At 46.5% G+C, this 22,352-nt stretch overlaps 1 protein-coding gene across 10 annotated transcripts in view; it reads left to right on the forward strand.

Annotated features, from left to right (window-relative positions):
• DAPK1 (death associated protein kinase 1) overlaps window positions 1–22,352 on the forward strand; it is a 210,218-nt gene that overhangs the window by 104,710 nt on the left and 83,156 nt on the right. For 9 of the 10 annotated variants that reach the window (XM_032164451.2, XM_058444796.1, XM_032164450.2 and 6 more), the window contains exon 3: window positions 4,085–4,306. In XM_032164451.2, coding sequence (XP_032020342.1) covers window positions 4,085–4,306 — 222 coding nt within the window. Of the gene's footprint in view, window positions 1–2,537; window positions 2,558–4,084; window positions 4,307–22,352 lie in introns of those variants that run through there. The other variant, XM_058444798.1, reaches the window with a different exon arrangement.

The raw sequence follows: 22,352 nt of genomic DNA on the forward strand, positions 1-22,352 counted from the left end.
TGGGGCAGAAGGGACAAGCGCCCCCAGCATGGTTGCGGCAGTGGCCTTGCTGCTTTGTGTGTGGTCTCTTTGCTCCCTGGTCTGTCTGGGCTTGCCCTTGAAGCTGGATCACAGTATTCCTCTGGGGGCACACGATTTAGGAATCCTCACCAGAAGAGTAAACACACAAGCTGTTTTTTTAAGTTGTTGTTGTCTTTGGGGAGGCAGAGGATGGGTGAAGAGGAAGTGTCCCCCAAAAGGAGTCCCGATCCAGGGTGGAAAGCGGGTCCAGGCCCAGCTGCCTAGGAAGGAAGGGATCAGAGCAGCAATTCACCAACAGTCCAACTCTAATTAGACCTCACAAAGCAAACTACTCTGATTAGGGAAGAGTTGCTCCTCCAGGAGTCTGTCCTCACAGTTTGTTGGCGGCCTGAGGAGACTGTGCTATGGAAATGCCCAACAGGCTTACCCAGCACACACAAAGGCCCCCAGGTGGGCCTGGCTGCTGGCACTTTGGCTCAGCTTGTGACTCTGAGCTCCCAAGGCCAGCCTGCCTGAGCAGTTATAAGTGGCAACGCACCCTCTGGGTAGGGACAGGCAGCAAAAGGAGGAAGGGAGTGAGGATTTAGCAATAGTTGTACACATCGTTAGCACAGTACAGCCCTTTCGTGGGCTTTTTTTTTTTTTTTTTTTTTTTGTCCTATGACAGCTCTTTTCTCTCTGGCAGTCATGAGAGGTAGGTACTTGGGGGGTAATACTGCATCACTGTGAGACTGAGGCAACAGTGTGCTGATGAAAATAACTCCAGTTGTCACAGATTAATAATAGCTAACAGTTACTGAAGACTCCCTATGGTCAGGTGCTGTCCTAAACACTTCATGTGCTCATTTCATCCTACTCCCTCCAAGAGAGGCACTTATTATGCCCACTCTACAGATAAGAAAACTGAGGCCTAGAGTGGCTAAGTCCTAAATAAACCTTGGGTTACACAGCTGGCTCCTAGCCACTACACAGTTCTGTTGAACTATAATGCAGAACCCTTTGTCTAGCTCCTCGGGTTCTCAGGGTTATAGATTCAGGCGTCAGCTGCAGCATATGTGCGTTGTGCATGGACTACATGAAGTAGGTCTGTACCCAGGGCCTTGGGAGATGTGAAGATGAGCCTGGCAGCCCTTTGTCCCCCAGGCATTGGCAGTCTGGGAGGGTGGGAAAGGCAAGAATGGGCAGAAAACAGCAGGTGCCCCTGAGGGGTACGGGGGACTCTTTCGACTCAGGGATATGGCAGATTGGAGGAAAGGGAATAGATTGTTAGGGGTGTCAGGGAAGATAGGGAATGGTATCTTAAAAGAGGTGACATTGCAGTAGGTCTAGAACAAGTTTCTCAAGCTCATTCTAGACCCTCATTTTACTCTCTGCAGTCAGGGTTAGCCAGTACCCCAGCATCCACACAGAGCCTTCCTACTCACCAGCTCTTATCCCCTCCTTACCAGCCAGAACTTTTCATGTGGGGACCCTGCAGTGTGAGTGAGGGATCCATTGTCAGGTGACAGAGTCCATTCCCCAGGTTTCGCTGTAAATGAAGGTGTCACAGTTCACCCGGGCATGAGCACACATGACATTCAGCACCTGCCTTCATCCTGCCATCAGGGCTAACCTGCCTTTACTTACCATCTTCCCATAAATAAAAGGGAGAAACTTCCAATATAGAACATTTGGAGGTGAAAATGCACATGGAAGAGTCTTTGTATCTAGGCTTGCATTGAAATTCTTTGTGACTCTCCTGCCAGAAGGATTTTCTTTTTTCTTTTTTTTTTCCCTGAGACGGAGTCTTCCTCTGTTACCCAGGCTGGAGTGCAGTGGCACGATCTTGGCTCACTACAAGCTCCACCTCCCAGGTTCAAGCAATTCTCCTGCCTCAGCCTCCCGAGTAGCTGAGATTACAGGCACGCACCACCACACCTGGCTAATTTTTGTATTTTTAGTAGAGACGGGGTTTCACCATGTTGGCCAAGCTGGTCTCGAACTCTTGACCTCATGATCCACCTGCCTTGGCCTCCCAAAGTCTTTCTCTCTCTGTCTCTCTCTCTCTGCTTTTTGGTTTTGAATTTTAAAGCACCACGATTGAAACTACTGAGTCTGCCCTGAGTTGTAAGTCTCTGAGACAGGTTGCTATGGCCATGTGTGAGGTATGAATGGGCCCAGCCTCTGGGACTATCAGCTGCTTGTTGGTTGGCTGGGCTGGGCTGGGCCTCCCTATCCTGGGTCGTTTTGAATCTGCCTGGTGGGGACACAATAACATCTTTGTAAGGAGGGGCCCGGACTCTAAAGGAAGCAGCTGACTGTGTTTTGAATTCAGGCTGGTTTCCCTCTTCTCTCCATATGCCCCATCTCTGCCACCCTCCACCCCACAATAGAGAAAGGTTTTTACTCCTCAGAGAAATTGTATTTTGGTTGTAATAAAGTCATTACATAGAGCCCATAACTGTTTAAGGTAGCAAGTTTACAGGCAGTCGGTGCTGGCATTCCAGTGTGATTTATTCTTCGGCTTCTCAGCTATCCTGCTGCAGGGGGGAAGCGGGTATTAACAACCTGTCATGCAAAAAATTTGACACGGCTATAAAGATAATCCCTCTCTCTGCATTTCTTCTTCACTGGCCTCCTACTGCTAAAGTAAATGAGTAATGTTTTAAAGTATCCATTCTTTAACATCAAAATATTATCCTTAATTTGCTTTTCTTTCTGGCTTTTGTCTTCATGTGAGGATAGAGCCAGCTAAAAATACCTGTGGTAATTCTTTACATAGCAGTTCTCCAGCAGGTACCAAGAAACATACAGATCCTGCGATGGGTGGATCGACCCTTCCTCGGGCACTAGGGAAGAACGAAGGGTGCCAGCATGGGTCCAGGAGGGTCTTTCTGTTGTGTTCCACTGACTATCAGGGGGGCCTGTGTACCTCTCACTGTCTCACCCACTTACTGCCTACCCCTTATGATTTTGAGTCAAGTTCTGTTATTATAGTCTTTAATATATGGGAAAGGGAATCTGGTTATTTGCTGTGGCGTTTAGGGTACTTTCCTCTGCAAGAAGTAGAAAACCCATCAAACTGACTTGAGCCATAAAAGGAATTTATTGGCTTATGTCACTGAAACATCACAGGCAGATGGTTTCAGGCCAGGGCTGATCCAGCAACTCCATGGTGTCACTGCAGACCTGGTTTCTTTCCTTTTTCTGGCTCTGCCTCTGCAGTGGTTGTCGTCAAACTAAGAGTGGCTCTCCTCATGGTCCCAAAATAGTTGGCAGCGGCTTTGGGGGGTTCTAGCACACTCAAAAGAGAAAAGAGTCTCAGAAAGCCTGTGTCTCTGCATCCTCTGAAGGGTCTTAACTGGCATTGTGGTCAGGAGAATGGAGTGAACTGATTGGCTCAGCCTAGGTCACATGATCCATATTTACAGTTGGGAGTGGAATCGGCTTCCCCAGAACCACAAAGATCCCTGGGTAGAAATACCTTGAGAAGGGAGGAGAGGGGAGATAATGCTGGAGAAGTGACCAACAAATATTTGGTACATATGACTTATCAGTCGCTTAATTGTGAACAAAATAATAGACCTTTTTCTGTTTTGTGTATTTAAATTGGTTAATATTGGTGCTAGAAATATGTTGTTGAAGGCAGGACTTCATATATATATTTATATATATATATATTTTTTTACCGATTCCCTGGTCTCAAGCCCTTGTTTTTCAGGCTCAGAGACTAGACGTGCAGGAAAAGATTTTGCTGGAAGTGAGGTCAGATCACAGAGCTCCTTGCTGCTGTCCCAGGACCTGAAATGGGAGGGAAGGAGGAGAGGACAGAAATGGAGACATGATCACTCTTTCAATAAAATATACTTTAAAAGTATATTCCTTGCAGCATTGTTTATAAAGAAACAGGCTTAGTGTAACTGAATGATGATAAGAAACATCCCTACCTAATTTGTTACTTTCCACAGTTGGAACTTTCCTATTCACAGTTCTCTTGTCCCCCTCTGCACCATGCCACGTCCTCACTCAAATCCTGTTTTTTTTTTTTATGAACGATAAAGAATCCTCCATCTTCTCTTTTCAGTGGACAGTTTGCGGTTGTGAAGAAATGCCGTGAGAAAAGCACCGGCCTCCAGTATGCCGCCAAATTCATCAAGAAAAGGAGGACTAAGTCCAGCCGGCGGGGTGTGAGCCGTGAGGACATCGAGCGAGAGGTCAGCATCCTGAAGGAGATCCAGCACCCCAATGTCATCACCCTGCACGAGGTCTATGAGAACAAGACGGACGTCATTCTGATCTTGGAACTGTGAGTGCTGCCTGGGCCAGGCTGGGGAGAGGGTATGGTGGGCATCAGCTGGCAGCTTCGTTCCAGCTGGACCACGCCACAGCAAGCCCAAGAGAGGGATCAGGAATTGGTTCTGCTGTATGAGGTGTGTGAGAACAATGCCGTGCTGCCTGACCTGAAACCCAGCTGCAGGGATCTAGAACAAACTCTAAAGAGCAGCTCCCATCACTGTGGTTTCACCCAGTTTGCGAGAGGGTCTCCCAGTCTTGCGGTTCACCACTTTCTGGGGTTCATCTTTGTCATGAGCACATCTATTTTCTGAGTTTCCTGTTAAGCTTCAAACATATGTCCTACTCCCCTCTCACTCTATTCCTGTCCTCTCTCTGTTTTTCTGCCTTTCTTCCTCTGTTCTCTTTATCTCTTCCCCCATCTCTTCCCCCTCCCTCTATCTTAAATGCATGAACCCCATTTTTAACTGTTAATTCCATCAACACTAATTATAAGAATGGGTAAAATTGAGCCAGAATCACTCAAAAAGGACTTGTTTTTAAAGCAAGTTGCTGATTTTCTCAGGCAAGCCATGCCCATCAGATGTTATTATGGGAAACTGATTGCAGCGGGTTATTCTGTGGCATTTCTCATTTCCCTCTCCCACCCCTCCGGTCCCCAGCTTCCTGCCTGCTGTGCTGAGTGGGGCCCCACTCCCTGTGGCTGAGTCCAGCAGCACATGCTGGCGAGAGAGGACAGGAAGCCAGCTTGGGGCGCACATCTGCTCTGTCTCCGGGCTTTTGGGATGGAGGCAAGATGTGAGTGCCTTGAGGGAGGAGGGACGGATGGAACCAAAGAAGATTTGAAGGCAAACCAATCCTCAGTGGCTCGTGGTGATGACAGGCTCCATCCATTGAATTCAGCCTCTTGAATTCAGATTTGCCCTGTTGCCCATCCAACAGTCCCCTTCTTTGCGATCCAATGGCCTCCTTCTTTGCAGATACCTTAGGCGTAAGAAGAGATTTTCAAGACCAGAGGAGAAGGTTGGCAGAGCTGCCAGGCCAGCTCCCAGGCGCCACCCTGCAGGTACCTCGACTTTGCAATCCCAGGTGCCTGCGGTCCCCACGGCATCTTGTCTCATCACTGAGATTTGGGCATATTTCTTTATGGGTCTCAGCTACAAATTTCTTAACCATAAAATGGGGTTAATAATATCTCAGATGGTTTATGGGAAGATAAGTGAGATAAGAATTTTTAAATACCTAACACTGTCCTGGTTTGTAGATGAGATTAATAGGCTCCCTCCCTCCCTTCCTTCCTCTCTCTCTGTCTCCCTTCCTTCCTCTCTCTCTCTCCCTCCCTCTCTCCTTTCTTCCTTCATTCCTTCCTTCCTCCTTCTGTCTCTCCTTCCTTCCTTCCTTCCTTCCTTCCTTCCTTCCTCCCTCCCTCCCTCCCTCTCTCGCTCCCTCCATCTCCCCTTCCTTCCTTCCTCCCTTCCTCCCTCTCTCTCTCCCTCCCTCCCTCTCTCCTTCCTTCCTTCCTCCCTCTCTCTCCCCTCCCTCCCTCTCTCGCTCCCTCCATCTCCCCTTCCTTCCTTCCTTCCTCCCTTCCTCCCTCTCTCTCTCCCTCCCTCCCTCTCTCCTTCCTTCCTTCCTCCCTCTCTCTCACCCTCCCTCCCTCTCCTTCCTTCCTTCCTTCCTCCCTCCCTCCCTCCCTCCCTCCCTCCCTCCCTTCCTCTTCTCCTTCCCTGCCTTCCTCTCTCCTTCCTTCCTCCCTTCCTTTTCTCCTTCCCTGCCTTCCTCTCTCCTTCCTTCCTCCCTTCCTCCCCCCTTCCAAATCAGCAGTTCTCAATCTTGGCACAAGTGACATTTTGGGCTGAATCACTCTTCCTTCAGGCTGTCCTAAACATTGTAGAATGTTTAGCAGCATCTCTGGCTTCTACCTACTGGATTCCAGTAGCACTCTTCCCCCGTGTTGTGACAACTAAAAATATATCCAGACATTGCCACATGTACCCTGGGGGCAAAATCTCCTGCTCCCCCCGTACCCTCCCACCCTCGCAACTGAGAACTCTTGCTTTAAAGGAAGAACAGAGCTTTAAGGGTCCAGGAGATTAAGGACTTGCTTAGGGTACGACAGAGAAAAAGGAACAAATCATGGTGTAATCCTCACTGTGGCTTTATGTGGCTCCTGGGAGGCAGCAGCCTAGAGTGAAGATGGGGGCTGGGGAACCAGACAGAACTGGGTTCAAAATCCAGGGCAAATCCTTTCTTATCTTTAAGCCTACATTTCCTGCCTTAAGACAGTGAATACAAAGTGCCTGGAAAAAGAAACATAACAAATCACAACTATTCTGCCTTTTCAAATAATTCCCAGGTTGTGCCCAGTGACTCAAGCATGCCACTTATCCTCATTTCATACTAAAATATTTGAGTGATGCCTATGAGTCACTGCCCCTCTTGTGCCTTTCTACGTGTACATATTGTGCATTCAGCTTCTATTGTCTGACCCCAATTCATAGATAGTTCCCATTAGGTGCATTTACTCTGTGCCTAAATTGGGTGGCATGTAATTATTTTTTTACCATTTGATTATGTAAAAATTTTATTTATAATACAGCAAGTATAGTGTTGGAGTGGGGTTGTGTTATTCTATGAAAGTTAACACATGTAAATCATGTAACCAGCACTCTAACTGGGACTCAGAACAGTTCCCATACCCCTAAATACTCTAGTACTCCTTGTATTAATACTACTCCTTCACGCCTGCCCTCTACCACCTAACCCCTGGCAAGCCCTGAGCTGGTCTTCATCACTGTTTGTATTAGTCCATTCTCACACTGCTATAAAGGCAGACCTGAGACTGGGTAATTTATGAAGAAAAGAGATTTAATTGACTCATGGTTCTGCAGGCTGTACAGGAAGCATGGCTGGGGAGGCCTCAGGAAACTTACAATGATGGCAGAAGGTAAAGGGGAAGCAAGAGCCATCCTCACATGGCTGGCAGGAGGAAGAGAGAGAGAAGGGGGAAGTGCTACACACTTCAGACAACCAGATCTCCTGAGAACTCTATCAGGAGATCAGCAAGGGGGAAGTTCACCCCCATGATTCATTCACCTCCCACCAGGCCCCTCTTCCAACATTGGGAATTAGAATCCGACATGAGATTTGGATGGAGGCACAGAGCCAAACCATATCACTACTGTTTTGTCGTTTTGAAAATGTCCAGTGAATAGAATCATACAGTATACAAGTGTTTGAAACTAGCTTCTTTCACTCAGCATAATGCATTGGAGATTTGTGCATGAAGAGTGAGTCCATTTTTATTACTGAGTAGTATTTCATTGTATGGATTTTTTATAATCCATTCACCCATTTGGGTTGTTTCTGGTATTTGATAATTATGAGTAAAACTGCTACAAACATTCGCATGCAGACTTGTGTGTGGGCATAGCTTTTTATTTCTCTTCAGTAAATACCTAGAGATCTTGGGATTGCTGGATCATGTAGTAAATGTATGTTCAACTTTATGAGAAACTGCCAAGCTGTCTTTTAAAGTGAGCATACCGTTTTACAGTCGCTGCAGCAATGGGTGAGAATTCCAATTGCTCTACCAGTGGGGCTCTGTACTGTTTTTCAATTGTAGGCTTTCTAATAGTTGCATCTTGGCATACAGCTTTACATTGTTAACTGCTTGATGACCCTAAATGAAAGCTGAGCGATCTCACTAGGAACAGCTTTTAGATGGAGTGAGCGGGAGGGCCCTTAGGAGCTGGCCACTTCCTTCACAGGGCTAGACAGGTCCCTGGTTATTTGCTCTTCATAAATTCTAGTGTCCCCTGGGAGCTGACTGTTTTTGCCTCTTCACCACCCAGGCATCTGAGGGGTTGTGATGGTTGCCTTCATGTGTCAACTTGACTGGACCATGAGGAGCCCAGATATTTGGTCAGACATTATACTCGGCATGCCTGTGAGGATGTTTTTGGGGTGAGATTAGCATTTGAATTGGTAAACTGAATAAAGCAGAACACACTCGCAAATGTGGGTGGCTCCATCAATCAGCGGGAGGCCTGAATAGAACAAAAAGGCTGACCCTAAGTGAGAGACCATTTTTCCTGCCTAACGTGGCTTTGAACTGGGACACCAGCTTTTCCTTGCCTTTGGACTTAAACTGAAGCATCAGCTCTTCCTGCGTCTTGAGCCTGCTGGCTTGGGCTGGAACTACACCATCAGCTCTACTGAGTTGCCAGCTTGCCGACTCACCTTGCAGATTTGGGGACCTGCCAGCTTCCATAATAATGTGAGCAAATTCCTATATATGCATATGATGCGTAGGATGCATATGCACAGTACAATGCGTGTTTCTCTGGAGAACCCTGATAATACAGTGGCACTAAGTACCTAAGAACAGAAAGTGCACCCTTACTATTATCTTGGAAGTCTGTCCCATTTTTTATATATTTACATTACCTTAAAGAGGTGTGTTACAATTTTTTTTCTTTTTGCTATACTTGTTTTGGAGGTTATGTTTTATAATTTTTAATAGACTATTGAAAATATTAAATCTGTCCAGGAGAAACAGTCATCTTTGCCTTTGAGAAAATTATCATCCTAAATTCTAATGTCTTTAACAGAAGCTTTAGTCATCAGTGACAGATTCTATTTCCACTTTTCTTTCTTAAGAATGCTGAAGTACAGTGGTGGTTAAGGAGAGAATCAAAATGAAGAACTTGTCAGAATATAACCCCATGAGATAATAGTGGCTGTTTGTCTGAATCTTCTGGCTCAGTAATTTTTGAGTGGATATAGTTTTTGGATTTACTGCTTTGACATGAACTCCAAGGCAAGTCGAACTTCCTCTGAGGGTTACTGATGAAACGGGTCCCCTTGTTGAAGCCTTGTACTTGTCTCTACCTTATATATGTGAGTTCTCTCCTCCAGACTCCAGGCCCATCCTTCCCACTGAAATAAACATCCCAAACTACCCCTTCACTTGGTATTTCATGAACCACTGCCACTGACCCAAAAAGGTATCTTTTCTGTCCTTTGTACAGAAACTATTTGGGATCTGCATTAATGGTGCAGTTGTCAAATCCCAGTCCAGGATCTGCCCTTTACCATTTTTGCAAGCCTGAAAGTCGCTTTAAAGTCATGTGTTTTTCCCCTACTTGCTTCACTGGAGAATCATTTCACAGAGGATCTGTCATTGCAGCTCAGCATAGCATATACCTGAAGGAGGCAAATGTGATTTCTTAAAATCACGATTTCAGGTTTCATGTCCTCCACGTCTCATTATTCTCTAATGAAGTCGTGCCGATACCAAAATTTCTTCTTACTGTGTTGCAGCTCACCCACACATCATCACACGGGCAAGCCACTACAAAACTTTTATCTTCAGTGCTTGAATTATTTCATAACTTGCCTTGTTATCTGGTGAAGGGCGAAGCCAAACTCACAGAACTTAAAGTCGATGCTATTTCTAAAGTGTGTGACATTGTTCATCAGCAGCCCTGGCTTCTGGCTTTCCATTCCTAAACTTGCTGCTCAGAAACAGCTAAGTATTTTGGTCTGTGGATGGTTATACATTTTTCTGTCTAGCTCTTGTCTGCCCAGCCATTGTTAAAACCCAAGTGCCCTTAGGGGCTAGGCATACAATGTAAATGAGGATGGTTGGCCTCCACGAAGCCTCAGTGTCAGGGATGCACCAGCCCTGGAGACTGTGACCCACTGGAGCCCTGAGGCCCCACCCCGAAGGGACAGCCACCAATCAGTTGATTGCTCTTGTGTGTAATTTTGGAGTCAGTGTTGTCAGCTCTTCGAGTTTTTTCAGGAAAAGTCTGTAATCTAGATTTTTAATATTGGCAGTCAGTTCATAGTATTCATGAACAGACAAAACATCTGAAGATTGCGTGTCTTGCACAGACTTCCAAATTCTAGCCTGTTTTATGTAAGCAATAAGTTGATCACTACTATAGGAGAAGTAACATGAGAAAGACTGCCTCAAAGGGTTAGTGATTCTATGGGAAGGGCAAGATGCACACTTAGCATTATAAAATGATTTTTTTAAATATACAGTTTAAAACAGTGGCTCTTAAACTTTAGCATGCATCAGAATTGCCTGAAGGGCTTGTGTGACTATTTGGCAAGCTTCTAGAGTTTTGTGTTCAGTGGGTTTGGGGTGGGACCTAGGCATTTGCATTTTTATTCAGTTTTATTTTTCGCAGAGACAGGGTGTCTTTGTGTTACCCAGGCTGGCCTCAAGCTCCCGCACTCAAGTGCTTCTCCTGCCTCATCCTCCTAAGTAGGTGGGACTTGGGCATGAGCCACTGGGCCCAGCTCAGTATTGACTTTTTGGTTTTTTTCTTGAGACAGGGTCTCATTCTGTCACCCAGGCTGGAGTGCAGTGGTGCAATCATAGCTCACTGCAGCCTTGAACTCCCGGGCTTGAGTGATTCTCCCACTTCTGCCTCCTGAGTAGCTGGGATTACAGGTGTGTCGCACCACACTCAGCTATTTTTTATTTTTTGTAGCTTCAGAGTGTCACTTTGTTGCCCAGGCTGGTCTCGACCTCCTGGGCTTATGCAGTCCTCTCACTTTGTCGTCCCAAGTTGCTGGAATTACAATTGTGAGCCACAGCACCCGGCCAGAATTTCAGTTTTTCTTTTTTCCTAACCTTGAAAGCCAGAATTTCCGTTTTTAACAGATTCCCGGGTGATGCGGATGCTGCTGGTCTGGGTTCATCTTCTGAGAGGCTGTGCTCCCCAAAAAGGATGTGTTGAAGTGCTATGTCCCTGTCTTAGTTCATTTTGGGTTTTGCAATAACAAGACCACAGACTGGGTAATTTATAGAGAAAATAAGTTTATGTCTTACAGTGCTGGAGGCAGGAAGTCCATTTTGCTGCATGTGATGTGGGTCTTCTTACTGTCATAACATAGCAAAAGGCATCGCGTGGCAAGAGAGGGCAAGAGCCCACTCCCAGGAGCCCTTTTTTAAAGGTACTAAACCGACCCATGAAGGTGGAGGAGCCCTTATGGCCTAAATTGCTTCTTAAAGTCCCTACCTCTCAACACTCTTAAAATGGCAATTAAATCTCAACTTGAGTTTTGGAGAGGACAAACATTCAAACCATAGCACCATAGTATCTCAGAACATGACCTTTTTGGATATGAGATCGTTTTCGATGTAATTAGTTAAGATGAGGTCATACTGGAGTAGCACAGAGAACCTAATCTGATAGGACTGGTGTCCTTATAAGAAGGCCTTGTGGAGACAGAGGAGTGGAGTGAAGCATCTATAAGCCAAGGAACCTGCCAGAAACTAGGACAGAGGCATAGAGCAGATTCATCCTCAGATCCCTTAGAAGGACCTGCCCTGCCAACGTACTGAGGACTGCTAGCCCCCAAAACTACGCGATAACAAGTTGTTGTTTTAAACCACCCCATTTGTGGTCCTTTGTTAGGGTAGGCCTAGGAAACTAACACAGAGGCATCAGTTAACAGAAACTAGATTTCCTGGACTGGGAACCTACTCGCATGTTAATCTAAAATTCTATAAGCAAGTTAGAAACAAAACAAAACACAATGCCTAATTATGGTAATGCTATCAGGTAACTGCAAAATGATGCAATACATACATCTTACTCCCTGCAGATAGCCTGAGCAGAGAAGGATTGGAGAGGGGATGGGGGTTTGGAGTCTAACATAAGATAAGGAAGAAATGGACATCACCAGGTTCTGGCCTGCTTCAGGATGGTCACCCAAGTGGCTCTGGATCACATGTCTGAAGGGTTACCATGTTAAGAATTATAAAGTAAAAATGCTAAGATGGCCAAGTAAGTATTGGCATAGTGGATTGTTCCAGAGAAATCAAGGCAATTTGGTTCTCCAATCCTAAATGTCTCCCCTTATTTGTTCTGCTTCCATTTCAAAGCACATCTTTAAAACAGAGTAACCCCATTTAGCTTTCTCTCTCTTTCTTTGTGACAGGAAATTCCATTTAATTAGTGCAGTCTGCTATGGTTGTAGCCAAGTGCAGAGCGTGGAGTGAATAATGCATTTTTTATATTTAAAAAGGTAAATTTTACTGATTTTTTTAATCATGGTAAAACAACATACAATTTACCATCTTAACCATTTTTAAGTGCACAGTACAGCAGTGTTAATTCTATGCATATTGTTGTGCAACAGATTTCTAGAGCCTTTTCGTCTTGCAAAACTGAAATGCTGTGCCTATTGAACACCTCTTCTTTTTAGCTCTGTGTTTTACTTTGGCTAAGTTAATAATTTCTAGAATTCAGTTTGCCCATCACAAACAACTGCTAAGTTGTATTCAAACATTTGTGCAATATTAGGTCGCTTTATGTAGGATCACGGTTCAGTTGGCTCACTCTCTCTTTCATAACCAAACTGAGATGCAAAATAATCAGAATACAAATACAACTTTGTTTTTCATTGTATGTCAGCATGGTGCATGTATGTAGACGAGCACATGGTGCCTTGGTCAGCAAGATCAGAATCACAAGAGCCTTTCAAGAAACACATGCAGTGATTAAAGTGATAGTTTCAAAGGATCTTAAAAGTGGCAAAAATTGTAAAGAGCTGAATGTGGTGGTCGGGACTTAGGGAAGCTGATAAACGGGGTGTGTGGCGCAGAGCCCTTCAGTCTCCCTGTCTCTGCTTCTCTCTGGGCACTCACGAACCACAGGAGCACACTCTCTGACTTCCTCAATGCCTTCTTTTGCTGCCACATTTGTTCTCTCTTTTCTGAGCTCGAGCCAGCTCTTTTGACTTTTTGAACTTTTGTCTTTATTCACAAAGGTAATTTCAAGAGCTCTTGTGGGTTCCACTTCTGGCATCCCGCTCCTCAGATATCTACTATTAGGCAAGAGCAGAGAAGTAAAGTGCATTTGGCAGCAGTCTCTGCCTTTCAAAGCAGAGCTAAATCATGTAAAATAGGTTATTTTCCATCCAGGCATTCTCTTGAGAAAGAAAACCCTGTGTGTGTCTTCCCCCACACTCTCACTGCTTGCCAGTTCAGTTGAAACGTGTTCGCTTAATGTTATTAAATAGGTATTTTCACTCACTGAAGTGGATTATTTTATTTCTGCATGGTCTTAAGAAAAACTGAGACAATAGGAGTCTTACAAACAAACCCCATGTGGTATCTGTGAGCTCATAGATCTGTAGTTTTTAGGATATAGTCATAACTTTAGTATCTGCCATGATACTGAATACATACATGCCATCATGCTGAATACATGGGCTATAAGTAATATTTGGAATCTCTGCTTATCTCCAAGAAAGACCCATGATCGTGGTTAAAGTTTGGGAAACTGAGGCAATGCTGCTTATTCACAGCTCCAGGCAGGTGACTATTCTTAGACTCCTTCCCAGGGACTGGACTCTTCTACACCACTCTCTGGGGGTGGTGCAGGTCCTGCAAATTGTTCATACTTCCTCGTAGAAACTCTCCCTGGTCTCATATCTTCTTCTTCCTGTTTTGGCCAACCGCTTCCCCAACCTGCACATCAAGTGGGTGTAATGGAAGAGAACTTTGTGGAATTGTGGCTTTAGCTGTCCACTCACGTGTACTGGTTTTGCCTCTTGCCCAGTTCCCTCTCTTCGCTGCTCCAGTATCTTCCCCATCCTTGTCATGCGCTCCCCGGCACTGTGGCTGCCACCATCCTGGCCGGGCAGCTGCCTCTCTCCACCCAGAGCCAAGTCCCTTCCAGGCCATGGGACTGCCCGTTTGGTGGTCAGGCTCCACTCAAGCCTTCCGTTTGGCTTTCCTCCACTCTGGTCATGCGGAGTCCACATCCAGGTCTTGCTGTGCCCAGAATTCTGGGATGGTGACTGGGGTGAGGGTTGGAGACAGGCAGCCGGGGATGGTTTGTCTCCAGCTGGTACTCCAAGACAGAGAGCGCCTAGGCCGCAGGTCATGCGAGCATTGCCTTATTAGATCAGTATCTGCAAGCAGGTCAGTGACAGTCTTCCCAGGACGTCCTTGAGCCCCTCAGAGCATCCGCTTCTGCCTCACGTCCTTGCAAAATGTGGTTTAACAAGCAAATACTTCCAAGAACAACCTCATACTGCTTTTTTCTCCTAATTTGTATTTCCTGATAACCAAGTATTACCTCACCTTCTTCTATTTAACAACTCTTTTTTTCCCTGTGTGTAACTTGTTTTTAATATTGTCAAAATTACTGCGATGCAAATGAGGAACATCAGGGCTCCAGTGGGACCGCTGAGAATATGTGCTTGTTCCGTGTTGAAATGTCAGTTTCATTTCCAGCCTCTGAATGAAGGCAGTGACCGAGCATGGCTACCGTGAGATGCTAACACTATTCAATTAACAGAGTTACACAGAAATGGGCTCAAGGACCTGGTCTTCCCTGGATGACAGAAGTGTCGTTGATGTTTCCCTTAATATTTTGATAGGAAAATTCAAGTAGAGTTGATTATTTCAAAAATGTAGGGTAGAATGTTCACTACTTTTAAGGCACTTGCACTTAGGCATGGGTCTTCCCAAACTGCCTGAAGAGAGGATATGGTTAAATGACTGAGTGGCTTTCCTTGGAGGAAAAGGGAAACTGCACTTCACTTTACCTTTCTGAGTCAGCCACAGTGGGCACCTCCCTGAAATGATCTCATTTAATCCTTGTGTGCAACTCCGGGAGAGTGGTGTTACCACCCTGCAGATAAGGAACGCTGTGCCCCCTCTGTCCACATATAGGTCGCAGGAGCGGGCAGAGAGATGCTCATTCTCAGACAGTAGCCTCTTGTGGAGGGAATTCTTTCGTTTGAGTTTTCCAAGCCCTAGGATTCTGCTAAGCCGCTGTAGGATTTTGCCTGCGAGGCCCCATTGTCTGTGGGCTGGTTGGCCAGCTTTGCTCTTCCTTCTTGAGAGTGACTCTCACATTCCAGTGGTTCTGGAGACACATTTGCTCCTCATCCATTTGAAAGCAGTGATTTAGAAGCTTTGAAAGCCAACCTGGCCTCCCAGGGCCCCTCACCTTTCTGCTTCCTTCTCTAGCGTGGCTGCATTGTTCTTGCCCCTCATTTCTTAGCATTTCCATGAAGTTGGGGGTGGGCAGAAGATGTTCTAGTTTTCCGGTGGGATTGCTGAAGCCCAGGAGTGGGATGGCTTCATGGGGGCTCTGGTGTGATAGTGGCATGTGCCTATATGCCCCTTGGATATGTTTCTTTGAGGGCAAGACTACATCCTACTGTGGCACCCACATCACTTAAGACTGTGCTTGGCCCAATACATGGATGTCAAGTCCAGATAGAGCAGGAAGAACAGCAGGATCTGAAACAGAGTCACGTGTGGCTCAAGAACCAGTTAGTTGACCAGGGAGAAGGACAGTTTTGAACCAGTTAGTTGACCTGGGAGAAGGACAGTTTGGGGGGGAAATGTTGATTTACTTGCATGAGCTTCAGAAAACTCTTGACGGAGTTTCCTAAAGAGCAAAGTACCCATCCTCTTGAGTATCAGGGTTTGGGTCAGTTTGGGTCCTACCAGGAAGCAGATGACCCACACAAACAGGGAAATTTGAGACTTAACAAACGTGTGCAAGGTTTAGAGAACATGATAAGTGATGGGGAAGCATCCTCTGAGAATGGAGCTGTCATCACCCTTGGGCCTGAAAAGTAAAACAAGGGAGTGGTGTGAGGACCCTGGAATGGATAACTTCCTGGAGAGCACTGCGTAACACAAGCTGAGCCTCAGTAGAGGGCCTCAGCCAAATCCACGGCCACATGGCTGGAAATTGTTCTCCTTTTCTGTGGGGCTACCTGTTGGCCAAACCAAACTGGTGTCCTGTTTTCAAGGGAACCTTTTGATTCAGTCTCTATGAGCAGCCTCCCTAAACCCAGAAGTGGATGTAGGAGATTGGAGCATAGATTTGCAGAGGCAGAGAGAAAGTAACCTTGCTCTGGGTTCAAAGAGATTTGTCTTGGTTCTCTAGTCCAGTTGACACTTCAGTCCTGATGCTGTAGCTAAGTATTTACAACCCAAACTTCCCAGTGTCCCCCTCCCCCAATGGCATCCTTCCACTGAAAAATGCACAATTTGTTACTGCATAGTTAGGGTCCATTTGATCTCATGCCCTCTTCTCTCAAAGACTCTGTGCCCATCAGAAATTCTTTAAAAGGGAGTACATTTTTTGGAAGCATGATCCCCTTTTGTTTTCCTATTTTCTACTTCCTTATTGGAATGGGGAGGTAGAGACATGGAGGGTGAGGGTCAGAAGTCTTGGCTCTTTGGCAGGTGATAGCTTTCCATTGCCAGGGCCACTTGCCTAGCAGGAAAGCTCCACACCACCTGCCTCTTCTACCCCTTGTGTGCCGCATCCATCTCAGAAGGGATGCGAGTGGTCTTGGTGCTCCTTGGCATCCATGTTTATAATGGATGCAATTCCCTCTTCAGATCACTTTCGTCTACCTTCCATTTCCATTACTGCCACTGAAAGGGTGCTGCCAAAACTTTCTGATATTTATTGCAAGATGTATTAATTTGTATGCAGCCCATGATACTGAATTGTCACCTCCTAATAAATTGGTAATCCCTACAGATGTATCTCTAGGTCTCTCTGGAGCCCTACAGTTGGCTTCTCCAGTGGCCTACTCGACATTTCCACCCAAACAGGTCTCCCCAGGTACCTCAACTTCACGTGTCTTAAACTGGACTCATAGCATTCCCTCCATAGTCCCTGCTCCCCTCTGCTTCTCTAGCTCAGTCCACGGCATCTGCATCTTCCTGGTTGCTCAGACTGGGAACCTTGGAGCTCTCTTTGCCTCATTCTTCTCCCCCATTCTCCACTGTGCCACACATCTAGTCTTCCGTGATGTCCTGCAGGCTGTGCCGCTGAAAGAGCTTCTGAGTCTCCCCTTATTACCATTCTCTTACTTTGGCCATGGCCCAGAATCTCAAGAATTCTTCCTGAATTATTACAGCATCCTCTAGTTTCTCTCCTGTTGAGCTCACCCCTGGATTCATTACAAAACAGCTGCTTCTCTTGCTGAAGAATCTTTGGTGAATGGCACATGAATAAATGCTCAATATTATTAGTCAGTAGGATCTATAACTCAGAAGCACTGTGAGATGGCGCTTCACACCCACTAGGATGGCTCTAATCAAAAAGACAGGCAATCTCAAGTATCGGTGGGGATGTGGAGAAATTGTAATGCTCAAACAGTGCTGGTTAGAATGTAAATTGTTCCAGCCACTTTGGGAAACAGTTTGTCTGTTCCTCAAAATGCTAAACATAGTTTCCATAGGACTCAGCATTTCCACTCCTCAGATTGTATCCAAGAGACATGAAAATATATTTCCACATGAAAACTTACACATGAAAGTGGTAGAAGTATTATTCACACTAGCCAAAAAGTGGAGACTAACCAAATGTCCCTCAGCTAGTGAACAAAATATGGTATGTCCATACAATGGGCTGTTACTTGGCAAGGAAAATAAGTGCGTGTGACAACATGGATGAACCTTGAAAACATGCTAAGTGAAAGAGGCCAGACCCAATAGACCACCCACCCTATGGTTTTATTGACATTAACTGTCCAGAGTAGGCATATCTGTGGAGACAGAAAGTAGCTGTGTGGCTGCCGTGGGCAGGTGGGAGGGTGGTGGGAGGGTGGTGGGAGGGGAGTGGCTACTCATAGACACAGGGCTTCTCTTGGGGGTGATAATGTTCTAAAATTAGATTGTGGGGATTGTTGCATAACCCTGAAAATACTAAAACCCAGTGAGTGGTACACTTTAAAAGAGTGAATTGTATGGCACGTGAATTATATATCAAGAAAGATTTAATCTTGGATGGCTCCCTCCCGCCCACTGAATGGGGTCCATGATTGGTAGAGTGGTTCAGAGCCTTTGAACCTGTGTCCAGGCCCCTCCCCATATCCATCCATGTCTCTTCCATGCCACTTTGCCTCTGCCCTGATGCTCCACCCACAGAGAACGTCTTGCCATTGCCAGATCACACCTGTTCCCCTGTAGAACTCCTACTCATCCATCAAAACCCAGCTCACATATCACCCTCTCTGGATTTCCTGCCCACTCCAGTTAGGTTTAATTGTTTTTGTACTTGTGTTTTCCTCACTTTTTAGGCGTGTGTCAATTATAGCACATACTGTACTGTATTTTAAACGTTTATATGTCTCTCCTGCAGTGGACTGTGAGCTTCCTGAATTTTACTGATTTATTTTTCTATGCCAAGCTTGTAGGAGAGGACGTACATGCTAGCACACTGTCAGTACCCAGTGAAAGTGGTGAAAGTTGAATTCTGTCAGAGAGACTGGCTGGGAAACAACAGTAAGGACCCTGAGGAACTGCAATGAGGAGATTTTTCATGGCAAGGACAGTGGGATGAAGAAAGGAAACAGAGCCACAGGCACTGCTTCCCAAAGGCTCTGCCTTGCACATGACCTGCCATACTCTAAGTAGTCCTCTCTCATGAGAACAGGGCAGTTTGTCAGCAGAGCTGATTTCCACCCTGGGCCTGAGAGGATTGAGACGTAGGACCATGTGTTCGAGCTGGATGCATGGGATGGGAAGGAGCCCAATAGAAGGACAGTCGATGGGACTCCACAGGACAGGCATTGAGAACCTATTATATGGCCAGCATTGTCATGCTAGAGGCCAATGACAGTCAGAGGTGGGCAGTTGAAAGTAATGCTGCTGATTGTTGTTGTCATCTGATAGAGTCATGCCCATCACATAACAGGTGCCAATGCATATTTCTGCAAAGAAGGAAAGAAAGCCGATGAGCTCTTCAGACAATCCTAAGTCTCCTTTACCCATTACAGCATCCTCCGTGGCACCCACCCCACTCTCACTCTGGCATGCATGGGCCCAGACAGACGATACTGTTGAAAAGGAGATCCGAACCTCATCTGCTCTCCTTAGAGGCCTCTGGTGGGGACAGATCTCTGCTCTCAGCCCCTGCTTCCAGCAGAGCAGGGTTTCAGGCCACCTGCTCCCTGTCCCTCTCCCCAGGTGGGCGGGTGGAGACCCTCTGCTCGTGCCCCTCCTTGGTCTCTGATTCCCTCTCCTCTCAGGGCCGGGTTTTTTAGAGCTCAAAGAGGGAAACCGGGATAGAAAACACGTGACAGCCTTACCACCTGCTGAGTGAATTCCAGCTCTTTCCCCTTTTCCATCACTTCCTCCTCCTCAAACCCTTCTTCCCCCTCCTCAGACTAAGGGAAGAATCGCTCTGCTCTATGCCTGTTAAAATTGCGGCTCTCCACGTCTCAAGGTGGCTAAAGAACAGGCAGCACATCCTTTGGATCAGCTGTGTGCCTCTGATGGGCTGGTGGTCCTCTGTCCTGGGATTTCCAGGTCATGAAAGGGCAGGGAGAATTAAGCCCAGTCAAGGAGGAGGAAGAGAAGGAGTAGGGGCAGAGAGAGGGAGAGAGGAGGAGGAGGGGGAGGAGGAGGACCGGGAGTAGGACAGGGAGGAGGAGGAGGAGGAGGAGGACCAGGAGTAGGACAGGGAGGAGGAAGAGGAGGAGGAGGAGGTGGTGGTGGTCTGTGTTTCCCTGGATAATAGCCTTCCCTTGTTCTCAACTAGCCCAGGCAGATTGATTTTGGAAAAAAACCCATCTATGGCTGTCCCTGATTGGTTTACTCTGGCCAGCCTTTTGTTCCAGCACCAGTTATAATTACCCAGGCTGAAGAGATGCCTGGCGGCCCCTGCTTTTCCGTTTGCCCCACTTTTGATTGGCCTAATTATTTCTGTGGGTCTCCAAAGCCTGGGCTGAAGCCATTAAAGCAACCAGAGACTTGGCATGTGCTGCGGCCACTCTGGCTGTTAAGTGTCTTGTTGCTCTGTGCCTGAGCACTTTCTTTAGTTCCAGCCCGGGAATCTCCATGTGCCCACTGGAGGATGGAGCTATAGTTTGTCTGTCAGGCACTTTCCTCTCTACCCTCCCTCCTCTAAGTATTGCCTAGAGCAAGGATTCCCTCCCTTTCCTGCCCTGGGATAGCATGCATTGGTCATGACCACTTACTTTGAGCACTGTGGTAAATGGCTGAGGTTGTTTGTGGCTGGAGATGATCACCCGGAAGGTCCAGCCGGATACCCCAGGGCCCCATGCAACACCCAAAGGTGTGGAGAGAGGCCTGTGCCTCTACACACCTACATCTCATTCACAGCGACCCGGTTGTCAAGCTCGGCCATTGAACTGGGCGATGCCATCCCCGAGGCTGGTGGGCTTCCTACCTGCACCACCTAGTCCAGATTTCCTCCATTCCTGTAGCCATCTGCAGTAAGCATTTCTGCATCTCCCGGCCTCCCTGACCTTCCCAGGGAGGAAACAGTCTTCTTCGTCTTCCTTGTGTGTATCACTCCCATTGTTGGTGTGCCATTTTCTGAGTATTTTCCAGACTCTGTGTTTCTCTTAAAATCTAGAGCTCAGGGTGGTCTGTGGTCTGCAGTTCTTTGAATGTCGGACATTAGGGGGTCTGCCTCTTGCTTTGGGTTTGAAATCAGTGGCATTCCTGATGCAGGTAGCTAAGGATCCACTTTGACTCTGGGCTTTTTTCTCTCATTCAGTTTCTCATCTGAATTCATTTTTAATTTCACCTGAAGTGGATACTGTTGAGTGCCCCTCTCTACCTTCTCCTGCCTGTTAGAACTGTGGGCTGGGTGACTCTAGACCGTCAGCCTCTCATCAGCAATCCAGCAATCCGCAGTTCCCCCGCATCTGCACTGGGCTCGGTAGAGCCTCGGCAACATCAGAGCCCTTTTTCACACGTTACCACCTCTCTCCAAGGGCATCCTTTGGGCCCATGGAATGACTTGGGATGCACATTGAGCCACCATTCTAGAATGGCTTTCATGCTTGCTGCCTTGCACTTTTTTTTTTTATTTCTCTGAGTTGATGGCCTCCACCATTTTCATTTCTAAGAGGTCTCTGGGAACTTTAACAAATTCTGATTTCATCTCTTTGGAGTATTTTTATGGTACCTCCCCCATCCATTTCTCTTTCCCATGCCCCCTCGCTCCCTATCCCCTGTGGAAACAAAAATGCAAGCAGAGAATCAGAAACTGAGCCAATGCCCAGTATTGGGGTAGGAGGCTGTGGTTTCTGTGAATCCTTCGTAGGTGTGACAACCTCCTACACCAGACACCCTGCAGGGTGTGAGTGTCACCCTGCTGCCTGAGCAGCAGGCTCCGGTACCTCACAAAACAGCACTAAAGGTTGTCTTCTCCTGAAGGTTGTCTCTGAACCAAGAGCACATTTTCAAGAACTCCAGTCATTTTGATATATTCAATAGGTAGAGGGAAGGTAGATTCTCTTCCCTGAAAGGGGAAGAGAGAGAAAAAAGATTGTTTTGGGTTTGTTGGCTTGTTTTATAAATGCCTCCTTATATTCCACGTAATGCTTCCTCAATTTAAGAAAAAAATAGACTGGGCGCTGTGGCGCCTGTAATCCTAGCACTTTGGGAGGCCGAGGCAGGTGGATTGCCTGAGCTCAGGAGTTCGAGACCAGCCTGGGCAACACGGTGAAACCCCATCTCTACTAAAATACAAAAAATCAACCGGGCGTGTTGGGGCATGCCTGTAGTCCCAGCTACTCGGGAGGTTGAGGCAGGAGAATTGCTAGAACCCGGGAGGCGGAGGTTGCAGTGACCCAAGATTGCACCACTGCACCCCAGCCTGGGTGGCAGAGTGAGACTCCATCTCTAAAAAAAAAAAAAAAATCAATAATAAGGACTTTTTAAAAATTCCATGTCAAGCTGAGAACTGCAGCCTCCTGTTTGAAAGTCCGTGCCTCAGCAAACTGCCACTCGATCATTTGGCCCTGAATTTGAGCATGCCATCATTTGAGTCAGTGGGTTGGGTAATCATATAAGGGGCCCACTAGGACTTGAAAGCACAATTGTTTATTATGCTGTGCTGGTAATGACTTCCACCTTCTTAACAGCTGAGTAAAGTGGTCTGGCCCCATGTCCTCCTGGGCCTGCTGGTATTAATAAATCATGGTGCATTTTCTTTTCACCAATCCAGCATTCTGTTTCCATCTTGGATGCTGAAAGAAAGTCATGGTTTTGCTTTTTTCACTTA

This window comes from Hylobates moloch, unplaced genomic scaffold (genome assembly GCF_009828535.3).
Source record: "Hylobates moloch isolate HMO894 unplaced genomic scaffold, HMol_V3 SCAFFOLD_10, whole genome shotgun sequence".
Taxonomy (NCBI): domain Eukaryota; kingdom Metazoa; phylum Chordata; class Mammalia; order Primates; family Hylobatidae; genus Hylobates; species Hylobates moloch.